The 23,724-nt window shown below is 37.9% G+C and overlaps 1 protein-coding gene across 3 annotated transcripts; it reads left to right on the plus strand.

The window, feature by feature from the left end:
• The first annotated feature begins 6,879 nt into the window (after window positions 1-6,879).
• LOC145609401 (uncharacterized) lies at window positions 6,880-23,085 on the plus strand. Of its 3 annotated transcripts, none has more exons than XM_081664897.1 (5): window positions 6,880-7,012; window positions 7,669-8,374; window positions 8,613-9,091; window positions 9,218-9,937; window positions 22,658-23,085. In XM_081664897.1, exons 2-5 carry the CDS (start codon window positions 7,729-7,731, stop codon window positions 22,721-22,723), a joined length of 1,911 nt encoding a protein of 636 aa, XP_081521023.1. In that variant the 5' UTR covers window positions 6,880-7,012; window positions 7,669-7,728; the 3' UTR covers window positions 22,724-23,085. The 3 variants fall into 3 exon arrangements, with proteins under 3 accessions (XP_081521023.1, XP_081521021.1, XP_081521022.1); XM_081664896.1 differs by adding an exon at window positions 7,288-7,346 and having other exon boundaries at window positions 6,926-7,012; window positions 8,613-9,937; XM_081664895.1 differs by having other exon boundaries at window positions 8,613-9,937.
• Window positions 23,086-23,724: the final 639 nt, after the last annotated feature.

Raw genomic sequence — 23,724 nt, forward strand, 5'->3', positions numbered from 1 at the left:
TATTGGAGAATGAGGAACCCACAACCTACAAGCAAGCTTTGGTGAGCCCCAACTCAGATAAATGGCTTGAAGCCATGAAATCCGAAATGGAATCAATGTCTGAAAATAAAGTGTGGACCCTAGTTGACTTGCCTAATGGGGTAAAACCCATTGGTTGCAAATGGGTCTACAAGATTAAAACAGACAAGGATGGAAATGCCTACATCCATAAAGCAAGACTAGTTGCAAAAGGGTTCAGACAGATTCATGGTATTGACTATGATGAAACTTTTTCCCCAGTAGCAATGCTTAAGTCCATTCGGATTCTTCTAGCGATTGCCGCATTTTTCGATTACGAAATATGGCAGATGGATGTCAAAACCGCATTCTTGAATGGGTTCTTGAAGGAGGAAGTGTATATGACACAACCTGAGGGTTTTGAAGATCCAGAAAATCCTAGAAAGGTATGCAAGCTTGAGAAATCTATTTATGGATTAAAGCAGGCATCCAGGAGTTGGAATCTTCGTTTTGATGAAGCAATCAAAAGGTTTGATTTTGTCAAAAGTGAAGAGGAACCTTGTGTATACAAGAAGTTTAGTGGGAGCAGCATAGTTTTCTTAGTCTTGTATGTGGATGACATACTTCTCATGGGAAATGACATACCAATGCTTGAGTCAGTCAAGGAATGGTTGAAGAGTTGTTTTTCCATGAAAGACTTAGGAGAAGCCGAATACATATTGGGGATCAAAATCCATCGAGATAGGTCTCGAAGGATGATTGGATTAAGTCAAGAGACTTATATTGATAAGGTTCTTGATAGATTTTCCATGAAAGACTCTAAGAGAGGATTTCTCCCCATGTCTCATGGCATCACTCTCAGTAAATCTCAGTGCCCTAAAACGGCGGAGGAGATGAGACGAGTAAGTGATAAACCTTATGCTTTGGCAATAGGATCAATCATGTATGCCATGATATGTACAAGGCCGGATGTTGCATATGCTCTAAGCATGTGTAGCAGGTTTCAGGCAAATCCAGGAGAAGCACACTGGACAGCTGCCAAGAACATCCTTAAGTACTTGAGAAGGACTAAAGAGATGTTTCTAGTGTATGGTGGCGAAAAGGAATTGGTTGTCACAGGTTATACGGATGCGAGTTTCCAAACAGACAGAGATGACTTTAGATCTCAATCTGGATACATTTTCTGTCTGAATGGAGGAGCAGTGAGCTGGAAGAGTTCGAAGCAAAGCACTGTCGCAGACTCTACGACAGAATCAGAGTATTTGGCTGCTGTTGAAGCAGCTAAAGAAGCAGTTTGGATAAAGAAGTTCCTGATTGAGCTGGACATTGTACCAAGTGCTCAAAAGGGAATCGAGTTGTTTTGTGACAATAATGGTGCTATTGCTCAATCAAAAGAAGCTAGGTCACATTTCAAATCCAAGCATGTAGAGAGGAAGTATTACCTCATTCGAGAGATCGTTGACAGAGGAGATGTCAAGATGTGCAAAATTCACACGGATGAGAATATCGCTGATCCACTTACTAAACCCCTTCCAACTCCAAAGCATGAGAAACATGCTAATGAAGCTGGATTGAGGCGAATGATGTAATTAAAAGTTGTATTTTGTTTTGAGAAAATAAATTACATATGTAATACATTCATTTGCAGAATTATGTTTAATCAGAAATTCTATTATTTCTCTTATTTAATTATGGTTTTAATATTAAATAAAATGTCCAAAATAATTATGGATTGATGGGCTCATCAGGTTATCTATCAGATAGAGACCTGGTGTATGAAACCCCACAGGTGAACAAAATCCACATATTATTTGAGTTCCTAGTTCGAAATCATTAAAGTGGACATAAATGATTTCAATGAATGGACTAGCATGTAAGATTGATTGGATAGCTCGGTTTCATGGGCTATGGGAGCATAGTGATAAGGCTCGGTCAATCACATGGATATGCATGAATGATGCAGGATCGAACCATAGACCTACTTTGAAGTTCAAGTATAGAACTTCCGGATATATTAGTGGATTCCTTTGACATGAGTGGAACACTGATTCTATTCAATGATTGTTTTGACTGTGGTACATTCAAACGTCTTGCCGTAAATGGGGATTATAAAGGATGTTTCCCGGTCACTTCATGAATTGAGTGGGAGCTTTAGTTGCCACAAGATTGGATTGAGTCTACCTATTGACTAGGAATGTGTCTTGGCCCCTTGAAGAGGGAGAATTCAGAAAATGCATGGCCGTGCTCAAATGAGTTATATAGTAACCATTTGTTTTGTAATTCTAACTCAGTTTTCAAGATAAGATTTGTAGACTAATATGATCATGACATGAGATGCAATCATATTATCAAATCGACACACATTGACTTAAGGAATTTGAATATTGTGCACTTGTCTCAGACAAGTGGGAGATTGAAGGAGTTATGTCTTCGATAAGTGCAATTACTAGATATATCATAGGATCACAGTTATGGAGATAATAAGTTCATACTATAAGGTTGCCAATGTCTGTTGCTAGATTTGACAATTGGACTTTGGGCTAGTCAAATGGTCCAAAGCCTTATAGGATGGATCCTACAAGGTCACACACTAGAGTATTGGGTTAAACAAGTTGAAGGCACATTATTGGGCCTCATGAGTATATGACACATCTTATGTTTGGGCTTGGAATGTAAGTAGAGTTCAATTAGGATTTGGACATGGTTTTATTTCTAGATATGATCTATAAATATAAACCATACCTAGGGTTACATGATATAACAATTTGACACACTGTGAAATTGTCAGACAAGCAACCAAGAGATCCCAAACCCTAATTCTCTCTCTCACTTTCGGCCCTCCCTATCTCCTCCCCTCTTCCGTGCGTTTCCCCTCCATTGGTGGTGCGTGTGGTGGTGCGTGGGTGGTGTTGCGGTGTGCTCGTGACTCTAATCTCCGTTGAAGGTTGATTGAAGCGTTCGGTCACAACTAACTAGCATTAGTGGAGGTTTAATCCGTGCTCGTGGACTAAGTAGAGGAATCACACGTGGGGTTCTTTGTCTCCCTTGTTCTTGCTCGATCACTAGTGGAATCACGCTTCAAAGGTATAATTCTTACTTCTTTATGTGTTGTGCATGAGATCCTTGGTTTGGTGCTATGTGAATATGATTCATGTAAATTCCGCGTTTAGTACCTATAATCTCCTACAATGTGGACTTGGGCCGTGCACTGGCCTACCTCTGAAAACTTCGGCACGACACGAAACTCATAGGTTAAGCCATGGGCTGAGCCTAGCTAACTCCAAAGCACGTGGCCTGGCCTGACACAAGGTACAACCCGACATGGCCAAAGCCATGTTTAGCCACACGGTGATGTGGCCAACCACATATAAAAATATGTGTTTTAGAATAATTTAAATTCTAAAGCACCATTCGTTGTTTTATTTTAAAATTAAATTCTCAAATCTCATTTGTTAATTTTGCTTACGTGGCGATGAAATTTTTTTAATTATAAAATTAAAGACAAATATCTTTTATCAATGGTTGAAACAAGCCCGTGCTTAATTATATGGCGCGTCGAATGCTTCCGAAAAATTCCTCTTTTATTTATATTTATTAGATTAGATTAGATTTCGCTTTATAGCTGGTCTTACTTATATATAATTAAATCCTTAAAAAAAACTTATATATAATTAAAAAATATACCCCCTCTTACATACTCCCTCTTTCATGCAATGGTCTCCTATGTGCTTGTGCTAAAATAAATTAATGACTCACTTGCACAATATTATATTAAACCAACTACGTACACCTCCTAAAAATTGAACACGTTGCATGAAGTAAATGGATGAGAAGGTTTGAACACTTAACCTCTTTGAAGAAAGGTTATTGTTTGACCATCTAGGCTAACTATCAATTGTACTTTAACCTTACACAATAAATAATATTATACTACAAAGTATTAAAGGGACATACTACATACAAACTATTAGATGCTCTTAAAAATTAGCAGTTGCAAGTAAAAGTAATAACCTGGGGCAATGCCCGGGCTACCCACTAGTTTTGGGGTTATGAATCACTTGAATCGTTAACGATTTTATTTTAAACCATTAGCGAGTAGTGTAAATTGATGTCATTTTCATTTCCATACATTTTTAAAATGTTTGAGATAACTTTTATTTTCTTCACACTTATAAATAGTGTGTGAACATACCGTAAAAAATATTTGAAAATTTTGGACTTAGCTTTAACACTAGAAAAAAACCCGAAAATGGTTTCTAACACCCTAAAATAAATTATTGTAACACCAATTTTTTTTAACAAATTAGATTTTACCACCAGGCCACTTAACTGATTTCGTCCAAGAATCGTAAAGTGGGGCCATAAAGCTACATATCGCTTTGTTATTGGCCAAAAAAAGAAAAAAAACCCTAAATCTATATAGCCACCCCAGCCCTACCACCTTCACCCAACGCAGTTGCTGGCGATCCCCCCCTCCATTACCTGACCGGCTGACCCACGAACCCTTTTCTCCATCTCTCGCAGCAATTAGTATTATGTGCACCATGGTGCACCTACCACGTATATACTTTTGAATATTTAGTTAAAAAAATTTGAACAATTTACAAACAATGAACATTTAGTAAAAAAAAATATAAATACGCCACAAAAACTGAACTTAAACGTGCAATTTTTATGTTCATATTTTAAAAAGAAATGTTCATTTTGTATATAGTAAATGTTCAGTTTATATTACAAAACCATTGAATTATTACGAGTCAGACAAGACTCGTAATAATTCAAAATTTGCGCTGTTTAGATATTTTACTAAATGTTCAAAATTCACGATTGTTCAGATTTTTTTACTAAATGTTCAAAAGTATAGGCGTGATGCATTGCGATTGTTCAGATTTTTTTAAGTAAATAGTCAAAAGTTGTGATGTTCAGATGTTTTTACTACATGTTCAAAATTTGCAATTGTTCACATTTTTTTACTGCAAAAGTATAGGCGTGATGCATTGCAATTGTTCAAATTTATTACCTAAATGTTCAAAAGTTGTGATGTTCAGATGTTTTTACTACATGTTCAAAATTTGCAATTGTTCAATTTTTTAACTAAATGTTCAAAAAAATAGGCGTAGTGCACCTATTTCTAGGTGCACCATGGTGCATCTTAAAATTTGCGCTCTCGTAGCCCTAATCCGGCCCATAACCACCTAACTGCGACCCTCCTTCCCCAAAGCCCAAAACCGGCCGATTTTAGCCATTAATGGACAGATTCGTGGCCATTTTTGGGGACAGGGGTTGCGATTAGGTGCTTTTAAGGCGGTTTAAGGCTGTGGGAAAGGGAGGGGGAGGGCCGACGGCTTCGTTGGGTGAAGGTGGCAATGGTGGGGCCGGGTAGTTTTAGAAATTTTATTTTATTTATTTTAATTTTTTCTTTTTTTTATTTTTCAAAAACAAATAAAATGTTAACACGTGTCACTGTGGACCCCACTTAACGAATTTTTTGGACGGATGCCGTTAGGAGGTGGTAAAATCCAATTTTTAAAATTTTTTTCTTGTGTTAAAATACTTTTTTTAGGGTGCTAAAATCATTTTTTTTTTTTTGTTTTTTTTTGTTTTTGTTTTTTGTTTTGTTTTGTTTTGTTTTGTTTTTTTTTCTTTCTAGTGTTAAAATCCAAAATTACACATAACTAGCTATGGGCTTATGAGTCGATATGACGCGTGGGTTAGCCACTAAGGGCCTGTTCTCATACGTTGAAATTCAGCTCAGTTCAGCTCCTAATTTCCTTCTCTTATAAAATATTCATTTCATTTCACTTCAGCTGAGTTCACTCAATGAAAACAGACCCTTAGTTTGTGGCATATTTTCTCCCCATGAAGGCTCGTTGCAGGAGAAAAAAAACAAAAAAAGAAATCTAATTATCAATACTAATATATTAAAAGGCGTTCCTAAGAACGTCCACGTGTCACGTAAACTCTCCTCACTACGCCACGTCACCTACTCAACTATTCATTACGCCACGTGGCTCTCCTTCCATTTGTTTTTCATTCCATGTCATGGATTCATCATAATAAAAAAAAAGAAAAAAATTTTCCTCAAGAATTGAACCCACAACCTCTAATTCTAGAACTAAGTATCTTAACACCAAGCTAGGTAATTTTTTATGCAATTATTTGAATACAAAACATTAATATGTAGCAAATGACAATATGAACAACACATTTGATTACAAGAAAATTAAATCATACATTACAATGTATATTAATGTTCAATTCCATGTAATAATCCGGGGCATCGCCGGGCCCAAAAACTAGTTGATATTTTATACGACATAAAATCTTGCGTGGACCTGGTTCACAATAATATTATTGTGGACCTAAGGTTTATACACACGTAACTGGTATTACATTCAACATAGTGACCCCTAATTTTAATATAGTAACCTTAAATCTAACATAGTAACCTTTTTTAAAACTTGTGTGACCATTAATATTATCATGAACTTAAAGTACGAAATTATGTTAAATAGTGACCTAATTTTAACATAGTAATCTTTATTATTTATATTGACCATTATATTAAAAATTTTACTACCACCGTTTCATGTTTTTTGCAACTTTGGGCATTATTTGTGAGATATAAAATAGTGCAAAGTTGCAAAAAACATGAAACGGAGGTAGTATTAAAAAATAACCTCTTATAGCTTTTAATGTCACACTAACTTTTATTTCAACATAATAATCTTTATTTTAATATAGTGACCTTTTTTTATTAACAAAACAATCCTATTGTCTCTAATGTTAGTGGTTCACACTAATTAGTGTGAACCAGGTCCATTTAAGAATTTACATTTATACGACGTGGACATTAATACGTGTCATAATCTTCCTCTAATGGTTTCATTTTTATTCTCTTTCGTATTTACGCAGCACCGCTCCTCTTGTTCCTTCTCATCCATTGAAGCGCACTCCGAAATCTCCATTGAAGCGGCTTCTGAGGTTCCTCTCCACCATTGAAACAGCTTATGAGGTAAGATTTTAATTTGCAAAGGCTAGAATATCAATTGTACAATCTAGGGTTTGATTTCACCCTATTGTTAATTCTATTGTGATCATAGTAAAATTCTGGGTTAATCTCATCCTAAGATGAATTATTGAACTATTGGTATATAATTATTGAAGTTATGAAAGCTTATAACGAGCAATTTATTGGTAGAATTTTAGTTTGTGCAATATATACGTTGAGAAGAATAAATTGTGATGTAATTTATAAATTGAGTCAAATTGGTTGCTCATGTGTTGCAGGCTTTTATTTATGATCCTTTAATGGAATCTTTCTCCCTCCTGCCCTGCCTCAGGGACAGGTCTGAGTTTCATACTTTCCCAGAATTCCAATTTCATACTCACTCGCTCTAATTTAATCAATATTATCCCAGATTTATTTTTCAATTAAAAATTATATCGGATTCGAGCCCATGCCCGAGCTAGAATGGAATGAAATTCAATTCTGTTTGATTTGTTTCTGCATCAGTCTGGCATAACTCTTAAGTAATTTTTACGACACAATCACATTTATAATTAATGATTCTGTATCCACAATATGCTAGCTACCTAAACCTTTTTTTCCTTTTTCTTTTTCGATGTGATATTTGTAGTTTTGTGATTAGTTTAATTTTTGTATCACAGCTCTGAAGTCTGAACTCAGCTCATTTTTGTTGTCTCAACCGTAAAATAGCACAGTTTGATATGGCATGCCAAGTTATTGTTCACTCATGGACCTTTTCTAGATTAGTGGGTGCCTTTCTTGATTTGGCTATTGCCTACTTCCTCCTCTGTTGCTCTGCTATTGCCTTTTTCCTATCTAAATTTCTTGCTCTCTTAGGGCTAACCCTACCTTGCCCTTGCAATGGCCTCTTTGGCTACCCTACTCGTGCTCCCTGCTTCCAGCGCTTCTTAGTTGATTGCCCCTCGGAAACCATTTCCTCTCTTCACTTTTCTGTCAAATCCAAATTCCCATTTGATTCCATTCTGTCCAGGAATGATCACTCCCAACTCAATTTGAAGCTACTCAGGGAAGGTTACTCAGATGATGGTGTGGTGCATCTAGAAGGTGAAGCGTCCTACAGTTCTTTCTCCGATCCTCGGAGGTCACACCACACCCTTTCCGGTACTGACTCCCTTTCTAAATTTGACATTAAGGGTAAGACTGTTACAACTCAAAGGCCAAGGTGTGGCATTAGGCGACGTCGCAGAGCTAGTATTGATTATGGAAAGTTTACTTCTGCCTCATCTTATGATCACTTAAAGTCAGACTCCCGTGCCATTCGTCAGTCTCCTTCAGACTCCAGTAAGATAGAGAATGTAGAGAACCCAACCACTGTGAACTCTTGTGGTAATTTCCTCCTCCTTTGCCTCCTATCAAAGTTTCCAGTTAATGATCGACTGATTGTTCTATTTGTTATATACCGCCTGCTTCATGGCTTAAGGTGCTAGCAATTCTCTTTCGGGTATATGTTTTCTACATTATGCTAATTATGTACTTTTGATCACTGGTACTGCCTTTGATGGTTCTAAAGTTTTCTTGTACTATATTATCAGATGCTCAAATATCCTTTTTCTTTGGGTCTCAGGTCAGACACAACCAGATTCTGAATCCAATGATGCAGCTGATGAGAGTAAACCCATGTATGACTATGCAACATTATTTGAGAACCTTAAAAACAATGCAGGGGCTGATGGTGAAGATGAGAATGTTGTCAGAATTCTGGAATCAGCTCTTGAGGAAGAACATGCAGCTCGAGCTGAATTATTCTCTGAGCTAGAGCAAGAGAGACTTGCTGCCGCCTCTGCGGCAGATGAAGCTATGGCCATGATTTCACGATTGCAGGAGGAGAAGGCATCCATTGAAATAGAGGCTCGACAGTATCAAAGGATATTAGAAGAAAAATCAGTTTATGATGCTGAAGAAATGGATATACTTAAAGAGATCATTGTCAGGAGAGAAAGGGAAAAACATTTTTTAGAGAAGGAAGTTGAAGCCTATAGGAAGGTGTTCCAAGTAAACAATGGATGGGATAGTCAGTCAAACGACACAGAACGACAAAACGAGGTCTCTGCTCTTGATCCTTCTGTTGATCCTATGCTAATTCTACAGCAACTCAGTCAGTCAATTGATAATCGACAAAATGTTGAAAGTATAAACTGCTATCCTGATTATTCCTCTGTGTATGGTCAGAAGAAAACTTCTACTGTATCTGAGGGTAAAGAATCATCAGTTCTTCCAGTGGACAAAAATGAGCTGAAAAGTCTCGGATGTTCAAGTGTTGTTCCAGATTTGACTGACGACGAAACTAATCAAGATATTCAGGAAAAAGGGATGTTATCCATGGATGCAATTCCAAGATCTCTGGAGGGTAATAGTAACATTTATTTGCAACAGAAAACAATATGTGGTGTTGATGATGGAAAACAAATGCCACTGCAAGATGTAGAGCCACGTGTCCATGATGTCCACATCATTGACTCAAAACACAGTATCCACAAAACTACCCATGGTAGGGAAGGTGGCCCACTGCTCATACACAATAATTCTTCTGATGCTGTGAGACAATGTGATTTAGAAATTAGCAGAAGCTCTTCAGAAATTTTTGATCGGTTCCCAACAGTCTGCAGCTCGCCCGATAGAAGTTTTGTCTCTGAATCACGCTGCAATTCTATATCAGCAGTTGATCACGAGAGGCTCAAAATAGATGATGAGATATGTTGGCTGAGAGCTAGACTGAGGACTGTTCAGGAGGAGAAAGAGAAGCTTAAGGGCTCTTTTGAACACCAGGAGAGAGCAAAAACTGAACTAAAACTTCTGGAGGATATAGCTGTCCAGCTCCGAGAGATTCGTCATTTAACGGCGCCTGAGAAGGCTGCACGTCAAGCTTCCCTGCCACCTCTATCTTCTAAGGTATGCTCCTGCTGATCATGTCACCCTGCGCATTTGATATTCAAACTAGGTGCTATTATTTGTTGACTATTATTGATTGATGCTATATGCCGTTTGTTGAAGCTGGATGGACCATAAAGGTTTGTTTGGAAATTGGTAAATTATGTAAGACGACTACTACTGTTTTTATGGCCTGAAGTGTTCTGTTTTGCTTATGGTAAAAAGAACTAGAAACATTCTACAGAATATGACAATTTCATTAACTGAAAGGCAAGAGGTCAAATAAATACTGATCTGTCTAGTTTTCAGTTATGGGGTGATATCCTGAATTGCAAGTCCCATGCATTTTCACGTCAGAAACATGATCTCTGGAGCACTAAATTAATCAATCAAAGCCTTAATCCCATAAGTGGGGTACTGGAGCACTCAAATGACCAATAAATGGCCTCTCTCCAATCCAAACATCTTTCCAAAATTGATTGAACTTGCTTGCCATCCTCTGTCTTGAACCTCACTAAAGGAGTTACCAGATATGCCATTTGTGAAATAGATTTCCAGGGGCAATTGCGAGTCCCTTTAACAGTACCTTAAATATTCCACCCGTTTCACACAATCCATAGCTACCCTAGGTAAGAGGTGGCAAATGGGGTTTGTCACTTTGGGTCAGACTCATTTGGGTAGGTCTTGGGTTCAGTTCGGGCCATATTTTGTTCCATTGTCAGCATGTATATTTTTTTTAAGAATAATCACTATAAGATTACTCATTGATTATTGGATTGGTTTGGGTCGGGGCGGGTCTGTTGATTGGTAGATGATTTTGGGTAGAGTTTGGGTTTTGGGTTGGGTATTTTGGGTTAGGCTATTGGGTACATGTCTGTTTTTCCAGGACTATTTTAGATGATCTTGTACCACAGAATCCAATATTCAAGAGGAAAGCTTCTTCTCCATTTAAGTTCACTTTCATCTTTACCTCCATATTAAGATGTTTGAGATGGGTTTTGATTTCGGCTCAAGCCTGTGGTAGGTTTTATTCCTTTACGATTCCACTTTCTAGTTTCCGCCGTCTATAATTTTAGTCAGGATTCAATATTAATTTTAGCTGTCCCTTTTTGATCGTCCCATATTCCTCTTGGGGTGTCCCTTTGAGATTGCCCCATACCATATATAGTAATCCTCTCCTTTCTAAGGCCCCCCACTTGCAAACTAACCCATTTGCATTATTAGTGAAGCCTTAATAAAGTGAATTTTTCTCTAAGGGGCTATAAAAAAAGGATGGATCTGAATTGTAACCGACTCCCCAGCCATGGTTTATGCCTGATGTTTCTACATTCTTAAACTTTCTCCTTGGACTCTTCTCTTCTCCCTTAGATTTCCCTGTAATCTCACTGGAATTCGTGCAGTCTTTGCCGGTACCATTACTTGAGAAGGGTGAGCAAGTGTCATCATCCAGTTTCTTTTAAACCTCAGAACAATCTCTCAATACTTTCCCTATTGCACATCAATTTCATGGAAAGGAAAAAGAAGTAAGGAACAACCCCCATCATTTTTCTTAGGCACATGATGATCAGAATGCTGCTTCTGCGAAGGATACAAATTCAATCAACTCCCAGTCTTTTAAAACATAAAGTTTCACAATGCTTCCTTCAATTATATCAATTTCAAAATACTAGAAGGATAGATATATTTCTTCTTCTGGTTTGCTTTGTGATATTACAAATTGCTCCTCAAAATAGCCAGGGTTCTTCTGAATCCACTATGAATTTCTAATCACTTTAACAGTTTGAAAAGAGATAAGAAGGAAATAAAGGTAAATTCATGTTTCTAATATTAATAAACAACATAATTATCTCAAAGGGGTATTTGTGTCATTTTGAGTATATAAGTGGGGTTAATGTTGTAAATTGATCTTATTTTGGCCTTCTAATAACACCATAAGTTCTTCTTCTTCCTCTATTCTCTCACCTCCATTAATGGAAATCAAAACCTTCAATAGAGAAATCAAAACGTATGAACAACCTCAATGGAGGAGGAAGACAAACCTTGCCCTTAAGGGTTAACCATGCCATAATTTCTCCGAATTTTTTAGGGGTTTTTTTGTTTGATCGGAAAGGAAAAGGAAGGTGAAGAAGATAGGGGGCAACAAAGGTGATGGTGGTTTGGGAGCAAAATGATGACAGAAAAAATGGCAATTCACACCAGTTCTATGGGTGTAAATGGGTGAAGCCATGAGCCTGTGAAGGACGAAGAGATGCGAAAAAGTACAAAAAAAACTATAAAATATTTAAAAAGTTGCTTTTATTTACACACATGCCACTTTGAAATTCAATAATGTTTCTTAATATGAGAAACTGTGGTTATCCCATAACATTGTGAGTAATGTTTATATGTGTTGACAAATAAATAATTATTCAGAAAATCAAATAAATTTTATAAATATTTGATCTTAAAGATAAGTACTTTGTTTTTTGTGGATAGCAATATTTATTTTTGTCAATGGATATGATATTGTATGAATTGATATTGAGCCTTCCTTGAATCTTTGGATGGTTTATCTATTGTTAAGAAAAGGTTTGTAGTATGACAAATTTGATATTGACAAAATAGGATTAGAGAACCTTTAAAGAATTTTGTTAAGTGATTGCCCTAAATTATGGGAGCTCTTTGTAATCGCATACAAGACCTTTTTTTTAAAGCATGGTACTATATAGTCAACAATTAGGCTCAAAGAGAAAAAAAGTGAGGCCACAAATGGTGCCAAAAAAAAAAAAAAAAAACACGAAGAAGAAGAAGGTAGAAGTGTTTGGAACAAAGGCAATGGTGATAGCTATTGTCACGGAAGCAATATTGATAATTTTTTGTGCAATGGTGTATTTCGTGATTGGGTTAGTGCAAAGTTGGTGCAATGACAGTTTTAAATGAAAATCAACTTTATCCCAAAAGTTGTAAAAATTTACAAAACAACCTTTATATGGACTAGCGTACGGGATTCATGTCAATATGCCTTTCTATCTGAAAAGCATTTGTCATTGCTAATGATTTGATTATACGAATGACAAGGATCGAGGCTTTAATCCCAAAGATGAGGTTGACTACGTGAAACAGTCTTTCTTTCTTCTATACAGTTGTACTCGCGAACCATGATCCTCTTATTCAATTCCCTTGTGTCCAATGTTACATACTCGCTCAAACCGAAGTTGTTAATATCCTTCTTAATCCTTTCATTGTCATCTTTGTTCTTCCCTTGCTTCCTCTTAGATTCCTTTATCCCAATTCTCAACCCTCCGCTCTCCTTACTGATTATAATTATTTTGGGATTCTAATGAACCATGTGATAATGCCTTATGCTTGCCCCTGGGTGCTGATTCATGTTTGTCCATAGCGTATTGTGAAAAAAAGAGGTGCAGGCTGATTTGGGCATGATTTTGTCTTCTAAGTTCTAATTAGCCTTAAGTAGGTTTTATTTTTTATTTATTTTTGTCTTCTCATGAAACTTGTCAGCTATCACACACACAAATACAATGTAGAATAGTAGTGGATGACAGAAATATAGAGACAAAGTATGTAAGAAGATGTAAATAAGTAAATGTCCGCCCACGAGATTACATTGTATTGAGTTTTTTATAATGCAGAGTAATACTAATCAATCACAAGATTGTGCCACCAACAATATATTAAAGCTAGGCTTAACCTTCATATAGTTAAAGTTCAATTATAACTAGGTGTTTATCTAATCCCTAAATCAAATAACCCTTAGGGTAAAACATATCGAAACTTCTAGTTAGTAACCGGTTTATCGAGTGTTATAACAGATGTAAGAAATAACAAATATTGAATGTAAAATTAACAAGAAAAACAGACATAGATTTACACATGGAAGAAAATATCGGCCATTCCGTTATATAACGCCCGCTTTGTAACGGGTTTCAGACATACCGATTTCACACCCAAATCGGCGAGTTGACCGTTATTCGCAAGTAATCAGTGCTCGAAATCAACCTTTCAGTTCTTTGTACCAATGTTGACATGGCTATGAAATTATGGATCAGAGAGCGGGGTTGAAGTGCGAGTTTTATAAAAAGAGTAAAAAAAAAAAAAAAAAAAACTTAAAGTCACATATTCACATGCTTCTGTACACTGTATTTTGTATTATTTTGGGAACACATGGAAGAAATAGCAAGGGAAGGAGCTATTTATAAAGTGATGCTCAATGCACTAGAACAAGGCTTTTTGGGAAGGAGCCCAAAAACAAAACCGTGCAGACTTAGCCCAAAGTGGACAATTTATACTAGTGTGTGTATGAGCATGCATCAGCGGCTTAACATATTCCACTTTTTTTACCGTAGTTGCGACATATGTATTCCATAACCTTTATACCCTTTTTTTTTTCCTTAGTGGAGGAGCTGCGAGCCTATGAGTCTCGGACCCCTTAACTAGCTCTCTTTAGTGTACTCTTTTATGTTTTTTTTTAAAAAAAGAAAATTAGTATAGGGCTTTTTTTATGGAACCAGTGTACTCCAAATTTTAATTTAGTGTATTTGTAGTAGTAGTAGTTTGGGCATGATATGATAAAAATACAAAGCAAATGATTTAAGAGGCTAAAACTAACATAAGTGATTTTTTTGAAAAAATCACGCCGCGAAATCCGCGATTCGTTCTATTTAACCATTACAGCCCGATTCTGCGACAACGCGGCCGTTACCGCAAAGGCGACCGCGATCGCATTTTTTTCCAATGGATTTACGTGGTTCACCAAAAATACGTTGGCTATGCTAATGGGCATATTTAAATGTAAAATTAACAAGAAAAACACGCAAATTTATGTGGTTCACCGGGAATGCGTTGGCTACGTCCACGGCCAAGCGAGTGTAATAATTTTATTGATCTTGGGGAAAACAAATTACATATTCATAAGAGATTTGAGACCAATCACAGGAAACATATTGATTGTCTCTTGGATTTCTAATGTTATCTCTCTCATAATTCACATATGAGAAATATACAAAAGACACTTAGATTTTTGAATAATCACTCAACTAATGATCATAGTGGCTAGAAAATAACATAGGGGTATTTAAAATAACCCATAGACTAGAAAAGAGATACTTCAGTTAAGGAAAATAAAGCCCACACACGAAATAAATTAAATCAACTAAACGTCCGAAAACTTCTTTTGGGCACGGACGTGCTTGGTTAGAAGTCCATTGAGGCATAGACGTGCCTTGCCAAATACCTTTGAAGCCTCGAAGAGGAATAGACACGTGCCTCATATAGGCATGGACGTGCCTAGTTAATCTTCAACACTCCTTCGTTGAGGCAAGGTATGGACGTGTCTTGCCCCACTTCTTCTTAGTTCTCGACTCCTAGCTCCTGACTAAGGCTATTGATTTAAGATACATTCCTTACAAATTTCCACCTTTACTTGATGTACGAGACTTAGACGGATGCAATAGAGAAACAAATAATAGAAACAAACTCTCCTTACTTAGATTTGCCTCCTCTTGGCACCAGATTTGCCCCAAAAGACAATTAACAGTTGCAAATAAATTATAAGTCCAAGCACGCTTGAGACCTACTTTGCGGAACTAGGTTCGAACACACACATTGCCAATGCTTCTTCCTGGTACGAGCACACCTCCCTTGGACGACTTAGACATATCCTCCTCTCCAACCGATAGTGCAAAAGCCACCTTATTTTCCCGACCGTGCCTTTGGTGAGGTTTCCCAAAGCTTACATGCTGGCCAAGATTCAAACTAGGCTCACCTGATTTCGACGGCAAAGACAAATGAGATTAAAAATGTGAGCGTTGGATTAAAAATGTGAGTGTTGGATTGTTGGCTAATCTCCTGGACCACCACTCCTACCTAACCACTCCTACCTAGAGTGACTTTATGCTCCACTTGTTTATCAACACTACCATAAACAATCAATGTGACAACACCAGACTTAAAACTAGATAGCATAGACCCTTTGTAACGTATGGGTGGTGCTCGCATAGGAAAACAAGACAATTGATTAAGATAGTTAGCCAAAGGCTTGAGTAACAAATAATGAATTTAGGCCATTAGTCTCCAAAGGTTCCAATAACAATATTTCTGAATGAATTCTCCTTCTTAACTTTCTTCTGTTTATAATACTACAATACGAGTTTATGTGGCACATGCCTTAATTACTACATTTACTACTAGTTTGTTTTCATCCGCAAAAGTACCAAGAGCAAGCTAGTAAGCCAAGCTAGTTGCTGCAGCTTTAGTATTCAGCTTGTTGCGGTTGTTGTAGTGGTCTGGTGTTGTTTCCGTTCCCCTGTTCCACCTTTCCTGTGTTGTATGTCCTGATAATGGGTGGTGGTGTGGGTTGGCTCATTGCAATATTGCCCCCCAAAAGAGCCACCTTGTCCTCTGAAGTTGGGAAATCGTTGTGATGGAATCCACCTCCTACCACATGGCCTTAAACTCGGGCAGCCCTTGCCATTTCAGCAAAACCTCATTCTTCCTTCCTCCATTTGAACTTCTCACATTTAGACTCCGGCCCCCCAACAAATTCTAACTCTTTAGTGATTTAATCGGGTATTCTTCTTGGTGAGCTAGGGTGGTCTTCGATTGCTTTCTTGATCTGTGACACGTGAACCACGTGATGAACTCTACAATTGTCCGATAACTTTAGCTTGTAAGCCACCTTACCCACTTGTTGTATCACCTTATACGATTCAAAGTAACGAGCTGCCAATGAGCGCTGCCTATAGGGCTACAACTTCATGTGAACAAATTCTCCCACATGGAATTGCTCGTCTTTTCTCTTCCCATATGTGGTGGCTTTCATGATCTGTCAGATTAAATTTCAATTCATCCAACATGACATCACTCTCTCTTAGCAATTCTTCCAAGCTATCCATCGGGGACAAGGGCTGGCATGGATCGGATATCCAAATCCGAAAAACCAATTATTTGATATCCGTATCCGATCCGAAAATTCAATTTTTGGATCGGATAGGTCGGATATCCAATAACCGAACCTTTTAACAAATACTCCATCCGTTTTTAAATACTTGCTCCACTTTCCTTTTACAGTCGTTTTTAAATACTTGCTCCATTTCCTTATTTGGAAAATTTTTACAATAATTAATTCATTTTTCAACTAGTGAACCTAAATAAATCATTTTTCAACTTATTTCATACTCTCTCCTCCAATTCTCTACTACTTTTGCTTTTTATAACTTTTTATTCTCCACCACCCCACTACCTCCATATTTTATTACTTTCTCCAATTTTTCCTAAAACTCGACGCATGGAGAAATGGAGCATGTATTTAAAAACAGAGGAAGTAAATACACAAAATAAAGATTTGATTGAAAAATTGATTATTAAACAATTAAATCCCAAAACTAATTATATAAAAAAATCATTTATAAAAAATGAAAAAATAGAAACAAAGGAAATAAATATTCCAACGGTGGAGGCAAATCGTCGACGACAACGGGTTTGGTGAGCCGAGATGCTTTAGCCAGCCGGTGGAGGTTGGTGTGCGTGAGGTGTTGGAGGAGATCTAATACACTAAGATAGGTGAGTCGGTGATATGAGAAAGTGAAATAGAAATTTGAGATGACTAGAGGAGAGAGAAGTTAGAGATGAGAGAGATAGTGACAGAAAAGAGAGTAAGAAATTGAAATATGAGAAAGAAAGGCGGGGAGGAGCGTGGGGTAGTTCCAACTTCCAAGAAAAGGAGTACAGGGTTCGGTGAATTGTGTCAAATGTAATTTCTTTTATAAAAATATAATATCTTTTCGGATATTATTCGGATTTCGGATATTCGGTATCTAAGAGTTGGAAATCCGACTTGATATTTGTATCCGATTTTCTCGGATCGGATATCTGAAAAAAATTTTGGATCAGGTATCCATAATTTTCGAATCGGATTTTCGGATTTCCATATATTTTTGCTCAGCCCTAATCGGGGTCATATTCGATCTCACCTAAAAGAGTTTCGATGGATCCTTTCCGTACCACCCTAAAAGGAGTCATATTGGTGGAAGAATGAACAGCCGTGTTATACGAGTATTCGGCCTAAGCTAGCCATTTAGCCCATGACTTGGGTTGTTCTCCTACCTCTGTTTGCCCATCTGCGGGTGATACGCGGTAATCCTCTGCAACGCCGTACCTTGGAGACGAAAGAGCTCTTTCCAAAATACTCTCAAAATAATACAATCCCTATCCGAAATAATGCTACTAGGAAAACCATGTAGACGGACCACCTCTCTAACAAATGCTTTCGCCACCATAACTGTCGTGAATGGGTGTTTTAACCCGATAAAGTGCAGATTTTGACAACTGGTATACTACAACCAAAATCGTGTCAATCCCCTTAGACCAAGGAAGACTCTGTGAAGTCCATGCTAATATCCTCCCACACCATTGTGGGAATCGACAAAGGTTGGAGGATCCCCGCCGGAGTTGGGAGTTCTTGTTGTGCTGACAAGTGCTACACTCACGCACATACCTAGCCAAATCGCCTTGCATCCCTTGCCAAAACCAATGCCATCCTTAAATATGATTTGATTTCTTCGGGAATCATGATAGGTTTTAAGGAGGGCCTGTTTGAAATTAGAGTTTTTTGGAATCACTAATCTCCCTTTGTAATAGAGCTGATTATTCACCAATGTGAGACCAGCCTTCTCTACCCATCTAAAACTTCGTGCATGAGTTTATGAAGAAACGTGTCATTCCCGATTTCTTGCTCTAACTTTCCCCAATCGATTCCTCGAGTGGTCACCAATGCCCCCAACTCCGGACCATCTTCCCCCGCCTTGTGTGTCAGCAACTCGATACGACACGCTTGGCTTGTATTGTAAGTCAAAATCAAACCCCAATTTATTTTCTCACCCATCAGCAACTCGATACGACACGCTTGGCTTGTATTGTAAGTCAAAATCAAACCCCAATTTATTTTCTCACCCATCTTTGATATTCTATCCCCACTTCCCGTGGCTGTGTTATGTGACGGAGGCTTTGCCGGTCGCTCTTCACTACAAACCACCTCCCTAAGAGGTAGTGCTTCCACTTTTGGACCACAAGACACACCGCCGGCCATGAGTTCTTTCTCGTAAACCGATTTTCTCCTACACCCCGGCCAATACCTTGCTTTAAAAAGCATCGGCCTCCCCTCTTGCATGAGAACCGCTCCAAGGCCAAAACCCGAGGCATATGATTCAACGATGAACACCTTCTGAAAATTTGGCATTGTTAGCACCAGTGCCATGGAGATGGAGATAGTCTGCTTGAGTTTTCCAAAGGCTACCGTAGTTTATGAACAGTTAAAGCTATCTGTTTGTGAGAGGTTGATATGTGAGCATAATGGGCTACGAATTTTCTGTAGTAGCCCGTTAAGCCCAGAAATCCTCTTAGCTTTCTCAATGTTTTAGGAATGAGCCACTTTAACATTGAGTTCACTTTATCTTGTTCCACCACCACCCAACCTTAGAAGTAATGTTGCCCAAACAAGCCACTTTCTTGTTCCCAAATTCATACTTCTTCCAGTTTGCAAATAATTGATGTTGTTTCAACGTAGCTAACACTAATTGTAAATGTTTAACATGCTCTTCCTCACTAGCATTATAAATAAGAATGTCATCAAAAGAACAAACTTGTTGTGGTAGGAATGAAATACCTCATTCATTAGCGATTGGAAAGTGGCCGGTGCATTTGTTAGCCCAAAGGGCATAACTAAGAACTCGTAATGGCCTCTAGAGTGCGGAAAGTCGTTTTATATGTGTCTTCGGGTTTCACCATGATGGTAGTCGACCTTAAGATCAAGTTTCGAAAATACTCGAGCCCTTAACGATCTCTTTGTTTAATGCTCGGTAGTCAACACAGAAGCGCCACGATCCGTCCTTTTTTTTCACCAAAAGAATCAGGCTAGAAAAGGGACTAGTAGAGGGTCATATGATCTTCAATTTCATCTTTTTGAAATTGTGGTCGTACGCTAGCCGGGTTACTTCCCTCCTTGAAGACGATTGCATGCTCATGCACCTTCTTGGGAGGTAAGCCCATCAGACTATCAAAGACGGTAGGAAAACTCTAAGATAACACCTTACAAGAATTTGGGAGCTGCCTTATCATGCTCTTTTTTCGACTCACCCATGTGATTCAACTCCACCAATATTCCATCCTTTTCCTTCCTCAAGGATTTTATCATAGTCTTCAATGTAATTCCTGTGCAGGTCAAGGATGGGTCCCCACAGGTGAAGGATTTTATCATAGCCAACCTTTTGAAAACATCGTGTCTCGGCCAGCACGAAACTCGTGGTCCCGGCACAAGGCACGACCCAGAGCCATCTTTACTTGTCACCATTAACCCCACCAGCCCCGGAAAGTCGTTCCCCTTCATACTCCACCAGCACCAACGACTGCTTGCCTTTGTCGCGTGTATCCCCTCGAAGAATTTGTGTGGATAATTTTTCAAGAGAGTGACCTGTTGGTTCTGGTCATCTTGAAAGCGATTTATCCCACCTTGGAGAGTTGTTCAGACATAGATTTTTGGAGGGCCTCTATGCTTTCAGCGATGGTTTTCATCATAATCTGTTGGATGGAGTTTTCCCCTCCGTCCGCCTTAGACCCTATCTCCGCCAGCTGATTTTCAAGCGCTTCAATACATATATAGTTTGGGATGTCGGATACCAAATGCAACGTATTGGTGCAGGAAAACAAGATAATCTTAGTCAAATGGTTGAAGACAATTGATTAAGATAGTTAGCCAAAGGCTTGAGTAACAAGTAATGACTTTAGGCCATTACCCTCCAAGGTTCCAATACAATATTGTTGAATGAATTCTCCTTCTTGACTTTCTTCTATATATACTACTACAATTCGAGTCTATGTGGCACAAGCCTTAATTACTAAATTTACTACTAGTTTGTCTCCATCTGCAAAAGAACCAAGAGCAAGTTAATAAGACAAGCTAGCTGTTGCAGCTTTAGTGTTGTGCTGGTTGCTGTTGTTGTGGTGGTCTGGTGTTGTTAACGTTCCCCTGCTCCATCTGCCCCCGTGTCTCCTGCTGTAGACAATGGGTGGTGGTGAGGGTTGGCTCATTGCATCCTTGCAACTAACACAATGTCTCCCGTTTAACACTCTTCAAAACTACTTTTGGACCCTTGTAGACATACCACCCTCCACCTTCACCTTTAAATTTTTTTTTATGTCTAGAAAACTTAGCAAAATAAGTTTCCTTGTGATCCGTGCCTCTGTGGAACATGCTTGACATTCTTCAACATACAAAATTTACCATCATGTGTCCTAATTCCTCCCCATGAATTTGTCGATTTTCACATTCAAAGCAACCACATATCTCACCAGAATTAAACTCTAGGCCCGAACCAAAGCTCTTTATATCAATTTGTTATAATAGATGCAAGAAAGAACAAATATTGAATGTAAAATTAACAAGAAAAACAGACACAGATACACGTGGTTGACTAACAATGCATTGTAATGTCCACGAGTAGGCAAGAGTAATAATTTTGTTGATCTCGGGGAAAACAGATTACAGATTTAGAACTGATTTGAGACGAAAACATATTGATTGTCTCTTGGATTTCTAATGTCATCTTTCTCATAATTTACAGATGAGAAATACACAAAAGACTAGATAATCACTCAAGTAATGATCATAGTGGCCGGGAGATAACCTAGGGGTATTTATAATAACTCATAGACTAGAAAGATAGACTTTATTAAGGAATTTACAGCCCTCAGACGAAGTAACCAAAATTGGCCAAAATTGCTAAGGCATGTGCCTCACGTCCTTTAAAAACTGCTAGGCACGACGTGCCTCCTTTGGGCACGGACGTGTCTAGTTGGATGTCCGTTGAGGCATGGACGTGCCTTGCCAAATATCTTTGAATCCTCGATTTCTGTGCAAGGACGTGCCTAGTCAATCTTCAGCACACCTTCATTGAGGCATGTCCATGCCTTCACTTCTTCCTATTTCCCGACTCCTAGCTCCCGACTCAAGGCTATTGTTTCAAGAGGCACATTCCTTACATCGTATAAATTAGAAAATCTATACAACAATCAAGCTATATTTTTTTCATCCCGTAGAGTTTCTAATGCCACTAATTATATGCTGTAACTGTTTTCTTTATAATGCTTGCCCACGTCTCAAGCTTCGTAGAAGCCGCACTAAGTCCTTTGCCACATGATAAATTTCAAGGCTAGGTTCAGAGCGTCGGACTGCCTTAAATCTGCAGGACTGGGTCCAAAAAATACCCAACACATGTTGTAATCTTGTTCCATAAACTTCCTTTCAGCCCAAAAATTTGTTTGTTTGAATTTTGGAACGCACACCAAACCAATTTTGACCCAAACTTTGATTGGATCCTTAAAAGTTCCATTTGATGTGCATGGTCACAATTCACATGCCTTGTTGAGGATTTTTTGAATTTTCATCAGAACTCTTTATTAATTATGTGTTGCTGTTAAATTTTTTAAGATAGTTTGTGTTTTTGGCCATCACGGTTTTGAAATTTCCCTTCACGTAGCTCATGCTGCACAACCTGTAGAGTCTTAAAGTGGGTTTCCTTACAACTATATTTGCCATTTGTTTTACTCCCAAGAGCTGGAGTATTGTGATGAAAATTTGTCCATGGCTTAATTCTTTGGCAAATTATGGCTGATGGTTCTTTCGTGAGCTGATCTTTCTTTATTACTGCAGAAAACTGTCGTATCGACTACTCATGTGTTGACTGTTTACAGGTCACGTCTAAGAAAAGACGCTCTCGGGGTGTTTCTGTAGGAGTTGGTCAGTCTCAATCAAGTTAGGGGACTCAGACTACAGATTTGCCTTCTGCATGGGGCTAGCTGTTGTCAAAATACTTTCAAATGTGCATCAGGCTTCAGGTGTGAAAATTTGCTTCAGCTATTATGAACTCTGTATGACATGAAATGGTTTCAAGAAGCAGGAAAGCACTTGACTAGCCCTAGGGTTTCACTGAACACTTGTGAGATAGAATCTAGATTAATCTTGTCATTCCCATGTCCAGGGGCCAGGGCCATGAATAACTCCGAATAAAACACTGAGGGTTCACTGTAAATGTTTTTAGTATAATTTACTTGACATGCGAATCTATACGTGTATAATAAAACACTTATGTATATATATATTTTCCGTAGAAATCCCCAAATATCTTGGTTTTCTTCCTAAACTTCCTTTTGCTTCTTTGGTAATGGAAGAAGTATGGGCTGTTAAGCCCTGTATTTTTAGGATTCCCACTCTTTGGTGTCAGAAAATTTCCTGCAAATGATACAAGCAACTCGATCTAGCTCTCCCTCTTGGTTATTAAGCAGGGTGTTTATATAACTCCATGTATTGCAATAGGTTTTAAGTTTCACTATTCAGTATTCATATAATTTTAATATTTTTATCCTATCTATTTATTCACTTGTATATAAAACAAGGTTTTAATGTAGTAAAATGTTTTATTCAGTGAATAGTTTCAAATCATTCACTTTTGATATATTTTTTTACACTGTATATATACAAATCAAACACTAATTATGTTACTGATTAAAAATTTGAACTTGAAAATAAAACATTGATTTAATTTTGTGACAATCATGAAAATAAAACTCTTATTACTGACTTACCATAAGTCAGGTGTGTAACCCGGGTCGAATTCGGATGTAATAGGAACTAAGTCGCTGAAATAGGACATAATAATTTTAGTGTCAAATCTATATGATGCATTTATTAAGAAGGAAAAATGGAAAAGAAAAATCCAACCTTTGCACTTTTTCCTCCTAAAAATCCAACCTTCATTTTA

Source organism: Chenopodium album, chromosome 23 (genome assembly GCF_948465745.1).
Source record: "Chenopodium album chromosome 23, dcCheAlbu1.1, whole genome shotgun sequence".
Lineage (NCBI taxonomy): Eukaryota > Viridiplantae > Streptophyta > Magnoliopsida > Caryophyllales > Amaranthaceae > Chenopodium > Chenopodium album.

Coding starts and splice junctions, on each gene's coding strand:
- LOC145609401 (XM_081664895.1), top strand. CDS start 7,729: ATGGCATGCCAAGTTATTGTTCACTCATGGACCTTTTCTAGATTAGTG. Junction 8,375..8,612: donor AACCACTGTGAACTCTTGTG/GTAATTTCCTCC, acceptor TTTGGGTCTCAG/GTCAGACACAACCAGATTCT. Junction 9,938..22,657: donor TGCCACCTCTATCTTCTAAG/GTATGCTCCTGC, acceptor GACTGTTTACAG/GTCACGTCTAAGAAAAGACG.